Genomic DNA, 6,034 nt, shown 5'->3' with positions numbered 1-6,034 from the left:
GGACACTGGAAACAACTCATTGGCATGGACGATTCGAGTACAAAATGTTCATTAGTACACCCACAGACAGACACAATATTAGATCTCAGCTCAAGTTTGGGAACAGAAATATCAAGTAATGATTATTACTTTGGGATCTGATCAGCTCTTTAGGGGATTCTCCCAGTTAACAGCTTACTTTCAGAACATGCATCTTTTTGATTTGGATGGCAATTAAAAAATTAATTTTCTTAAAAAAAAAAAAAAAAAAAATTCTAAAAAGCCAAATATATTTTATAAATATTGGCGTAATGGGTATGGAATATCACTGTGGCATGCAATGAAGGCATAACTGTCCAGATGATTCTACACATATCTCCACAGTAATATGACACTTTACAGTCCAATGTACAGTAAACTCAAAAGCAATGCATAAAATCATATTTTAAAATACAGGAAATCCAAATACTGCACACAGCGCATCCGTGAAGATTCATGAAAAGTCCAAATGATCTTTTCTGCAAGCTCACTCTAAATTATGCAATAAATGTCAGATTTATCCATAAAGTAAGAGCAAATGGTGTAAAATGCCAAATGGTGTGACTTTTCTTTAAAAACACAATTGAAATAATCCTCCATTTCTGACCATAATTTTAGTTTGTAATTTCCAACCCACACCATCATAGGGTTGTGTGATGGTGGAACCAGTTCCAGATGTTTTTATAGTGTCTGTTGCAGATCTAGAGGGCGCTATGAACCTGCTTTACTCATACTGCTTGTTATTATGTCGATTCAGATTTCTTTAAACAACAAAATGTAAACCGTTACCTAATTGGTGAACCACTAGCACACATATTGTCCACCTCTTTCACGGGCATTTATAATGTACACAATTATTGTACTGTTTTAAGAATTAAACGTATAAAAATATAATAAGGCAATATCAAATTCCTCATCCCCACTTACACTCTGTACCACAATAAAACATAAGAAATACAATTACTGTTAACTTCCATCTCAGCACCAGTGAAATTCTGGAATAGACTTTTCAGAGGAGTACAACCCAAAAGCAGTGAGAGAGAGTGAAACGCTGAGCCAGAAGACACATGCGTCAGATGAATTCAAAAAGACAAGGAAAGGCGATAAAAAGAATTGAACTCTTTCTCACAAAGTAAACGGAAGCTTAGAAGGAAGAATCATGGTGAAATTCTGTTAGCTTCTGGCATGACGGAGGCCCAAGTAGAGTCCAGATTAAATAGCAAAGAACAGAATGAGCACCACAATCAGTATGATTACAAGAACTCCAATAGCACACCATTGTCTTCGACCTGCAACACACAAAAACACAAATGTGAAGTCAAAATATCACACCATCACACACTCATTTCTTAAATCTGGCAGAATTAAGTGTTACGATCGGAGACCCAGGGAAACACAGGAGACGAGAGATCCAAGCGCAGTGTGGTTTAATGGGTAATCCAAATCAGAAATCAACAAGCAGGGGTCAAAACCATAAATCCATCCAACAAATAAACAAACAGGGAAGGAACAGGAACAGGAACTCGGAAGGCGAGGAAACTGGGTGACGGAAAGAAAGGACTCCATCCAGACTAACAGAAAAGGACTGGTTAATATAGGGAGGATAATGACTAACAAGTGAAGACACCTGAGTGCAATTAACAGGAGTGCAATTACTGTGATGAAGGGACAAGGCTTTGTGGGAATTGTAGTGCCTACGGTGAGGTGCCTATGGGGAAGTGAGACCACTAGTGGAGACTCAGGGAAACAGAGACCAGACAGCGTGTATTAATTGAGATAAAGAAAAAAAGCTTGCAAAAACAATAAATGTGAAATTGCTTGGGTGTGTTTGAGAAATCAAATTAAACAGCTTTATAGAATTATACATAACCATGTGAAAATTAGGGAGTTTTTTTTCATTAGGTTAAACGAAATAAAGAAATAAAAAACTTAAAAACTGCTGAAAATTCAGTTTTGCCATGACAGAAATAAATTACATTTTAAAATATATTGAAAAAGAAGTTATTTTAAGTAATATTTAATATTACTTTTTTTATCATATAAATGCAGACTTGGAGAGCATAATAGACTTCTTTAAAAACATTTTTTTTTTTAAATCTTACAACCCCAATTTTTTTAAAATAGTGTATAATTAACTATATATATATATATATATATATATATATATATATATATATATATATATATATATATATATATAGATATAGATATAGTTTAGCTTCAAACCTAAAATAATAATAATAATAATTTAATTGCCCTAAATTTGCTACAAATTATTAAAAAACATGGAAACAACAAAAAATAAAGAGTAAAATCACTCACTGCTAGTCATGTGTGAAACTTTCTCCATTTTCTTCAACACGGAGTCCATTCTTGAACCGGTCTGGTCCATCTCTTCATTAAACTCACTGAGCATACTGGTACAGAAAGTACACATATTAACACAAGTAGACATTGAGTATAATGCAAATCCTGCGTTTCTATTACAAACCCGGTGTTTCTAACTGTTCAATCTTTAATATCATGTGTTTTGCTCACACTGCCTGTTCATCCAGCTCATCTCCTATCTTGCTGGACATGTCCTTCAGGACACGGATACTGCCTGTGACCAGCTCCAACTGCTCATCCTGGTCCTGCATGATCAGCTGCAAACAGACAATTGGGGAAACTTACAACATAAATTGAAGACGACGATAAGATTCAAAATTGTGGTATTAAGCATGTGATCTGCTTTGCACATTTTCTTGTTTTCTGTGAGGCATACAAAGATGGAATACTATCAAATAATGCTGGTTAAGAAAAAAATATAAATTAAATGAATAAAAAGACGACTCCTGTCCTTTACCTGCTGCTGTTCCTGTTGCTCCTGAATGTATCTGGAGTTTGCAGACACTAGGTGAGGCTCCAGACCAGCGTAACAATCCTTTGCTGTGGCCCCCAGCAGAGCCTGTCAGAAAGCAAAACCGTGCTAATGTCACTAGCACATGTGAGCGTATAAATGCATTCAGAGTCTTTCCAGTTTAAATAGTCAATGAATCACTGACCTGTTTGTTTTTCTTCTCTGCTTGAGCCACAGCTGAGGGACTAGAGAGCTGCTCCTTCATCAGCTACGTACAGATACACATTCATCCAAATCAAAATACTACAACTCCATCATAAAATGAAATACTAATAGAAAATTAAAAGAGGGGATCGATACCTGGACGGATTTCCGCGTTTGCACCACAAAATCCCGCCTTTCCTGGAGTTCATGTTCTCCTAAACGGAACTTTCCAGGGTTTGCCTCCACAATACCTGATGCAGTCAAGGACTATTAATGGATATGCATATATGCAAGGATATTTCATAATATTACTGTTTTTATTGTATTTTTTTAACCTTGGTGAGCATTAAGAACCTTCTTTCTTTTCTAGCATTCGTATATGCCTGGCTTTAGACTGCACAGTCTCTTGGCACCTCCATCTCCCTTTTGCTATACGCACCTATGAAGGCATCAAGGTACAAAGTATCTGTGTATCACTTTCCTAAAGGATGTTTGAAGGCATCATAGGCCTTTGGTTTATGGCAGGATACTGATGGTTTCATGTAGGTCCTCTAGGTCCCAGTCGATGGCCCTCAGGCAGTTTCGGAGTTCATTGGTGCTCCAGTCCAGCTCATCGCGGCTGACGGGGGTCTCTTCCTTCAGCAGCTCCTCCCAGCGCTCGAACAGCCCCTGTGCTCTGGACAGGGCCTTCTGCACCTCTCTGCCAGAGATATGAGGAAACTGTGAAATCCCTTCTACTTGAAAGGAATGAAATGTGTTTATCATCATTAAACAACCTCTATGAGCACTACTGCCAGTGGTAGTTGTGATGCCAGGGTTATCAAACAATGCTTTTCATACAAAAAAAACGCATTTAATTTATTTTAGTTGAATGTTAAAATAATGGCAGAGACACACTCAAAGCACATACAACATAAATCAGTGTGTGTTTACACTTCTGTCAACACAAGTCACCTATATAAACGTCTCTGGCTTTTTTATTTGGTCTAAGTTTAACCTTCCAGATTTCTAAAACACAATTAGAAACACAGCTATAGTATATTTCATCTTATTATTATATGAATGTTGTTTATTAGTATAGAGTGACATTAACTGGGGCTACAGATAGAGATGAAGATGCTTCACTTAGCTTTAACTTAACCTGTCAGTATCAAACCAGTGTCATTTCGACAAAGGTGGAAGACTGACATTAAGACAGGAAAGAGGAAGATCACTTTTCTTACCCTTTAACCACGAAAAAAGGATCCTCCATCGACATATTAGCCCCTTAGCTTCAGGAGCTGTGTGAAGCCAACTGCAGGATGGCTTGTGTAAAACATGTTCGCACGTACGAGTTTTCAAAATAAAAGTCCATTAACGCGACTCTGTTTTAATGCACAGTATATTGTATCACGACTGTTGAGAGACATAAAACAAACATGTTCCACAACTTTATCAGACATTATTATTACTATAATTATTTTTAAAAAGCAAAATGTTTGCTTAGAAAATATTCTGAGCTATCAAATGTTGTAAGACTTCTTATTACAATAAACCATTTAATTTGATTTGATCCAAAATATGTAAGCGCACATAGAATGGTGGGTACACTTTATTTTAAGGTGTTTATGTTACGGTGTTATTACACAAATATGGACTGAGAAATATTAGTTAACACACTGCACTGAGTTAGTGTTAGGTTTATGGTTAGTTGCTTTCAATTTTGCTAAAGATTTTGTCTGCTAAAATTAGACTGAAGCTGACACTGGGTCTAAATCTCTGTGACTGAGCAAAAATGCAATATGTACATTCTCTATTGCATATTTGTTATATTTCCATATTTGTATTCAAACTATGTGCTTAAAGTCTAATGATTTTATTTTTTATTTTGTTACAGAAATTAATCATCTCTAAATCTTTATAAATTAATCATCTCTAAATCTTTATAAACATAAATCACCTTATGAGCACAAGCACACATTTCTTGACTTGTACATAAAATAAAATGAATGCAACTGTTTTGAGTAACTTGTTAGTCCAAACTAAAAATAATCTCTCATTTTGTAGCGGAATAATGTGCAGTCTTCGAATAATCTGTTGAGAAGACAAAGCAGTTCGTATTTGGGTTAGTTTCAGGATGTATTACCTAATCTGTGACGCTCTCAATAAGTAGAAATGTCATATTTATAGCATTGTTTGTCACTCATTCCATAAAAGGGCTGTTAGAATACCTTTGCTGCAGTCCTGACCTGATTCATAATTAATTTGGTTATGTAACTGGCCTAGATTTGCTTGACGCTTAGGGCATAAATATGATGATTCTAAATGATTCCCATATGTCTTTCCATGCCAGCTTAAACGGTTAAATCCTTGTCACCTAGTCACCTCTGCTTCCTTTTCTTTTAGGATCACTATTCTCCTTCACTTCCTTCCCCACCTAATACACTCACCCTTTCCTTCCCGTCTCCTGTCTTCCTCCCTCTCACCATTTCCTGTTCACACACACATATTCACACACACTCTCCACCTCCTGTTAAAAGGCTGGCTGTAGTTGTCACATTTTTGTCCTCGCAAACACAGTGAGACATGATGAAAACTGATTTTTAGGTTGAAAACGTTTTGCCTCAAATAGAATAATGTCAACAGGTTTATTTGAGGGTTAGGGTCGAAGTTTAGCAGATATCATTATGTGCGTATTAAAACCATTAAGAATACGAGGTGAAATCATTATTATAACGAAACCAGTGTGTGTGTGTGTGTGTGCTCTTGTTTTTGTGACATATCAGGACACAACTCTTTATAATGACATGGGTATGACACAGGTATTACAAGGAGAGAGTGACTTATGAGGACACATAACCCATGTCCCCAAAACGCTTATAAATCATACAGAATTAGTTTTTTTTTTAGTTTTTGACCATTAAGCCTATTGGATGTCCCCACTTTTCACAAAAACAAACATGCGTGTGTGTGTGTGTGTGTGTGTGTGTGTGT

General features: G+C 36.3%; 1 protein-coding gene across 1 annotated transcript; it reads right to left on the bottom strand.

Moving 5' to 3' along the window:
* Positions 1-1,077: 1,077 nt before the first annotated feature.
* Positions 1,078-4,434, bottom strand: LOC132119580 (syntaxin-6-like). Its single transcript, XM_059529666.1, has 8 exons — positions 4,285-4,434; positions 3,592-3,761; positions 3,218-3,312; positions 3,063-3,125; positions 2,864-2,965; positions 2,557-2,663; positions 2,341-2,435; positions 1,078-1,307 (listed from the first exon to the last, which is right to left on the bottom strand). The coding sequence occupies exons 1-8, from the start codon at positions 4,317-4,319 to the stop codon at positions 1,231-1,233; spliced, it is 744 nt and encodes a 247-aa protein (XP_059385649.1). The 5' UTR covers positions 4,320-4,434; the 3' UTR covers positions 1,078-1,230.
* Between the last annotated feature and the right edge of the window lie 1,600 nt (positions 4,435-6,034).

The sequence above is a fragment of the Carassius carassius genome, chromosome 38 (genome assembly GCF_963082965.1).
Source record: "Carassius carassius chromosome 38, fCarCar2.1, whole genome shotgun sequence".
Lineage (NCBI taxonomy): Eukaryota > Metazoa > Chordata > Actinopteri > Cypriniformes > Cyprinidae > Carassius > Carassius carassius.
Note: the sequence above shows the minus strand (reverse complement) of the source record. Positions and strands in the feature narration are given on the sequence as shown.

Coding starts and splice junctions, on each gene's coding strand:
- LOC132119580 (XM_059529666.1), bottom strand. CDS start 4,319: ATGTCGATGGAGGATCCTTTTTTCGTGGTTAAAGG. Junction 3,126..3,217: donor AAACGCGGAAATCCGTCCAG/GTATCGATCCCC, acceptor ATCTGTACGTAG/CTGATGAAGGAGCAGCTCTC. Junction 2,664..2,863: donor AGCAACAGGAACAGCAGCAG/GTAAAGGACAGG, acceptor GTCTGTTTGCAG/CTGATCATGCAGGACCAGGA.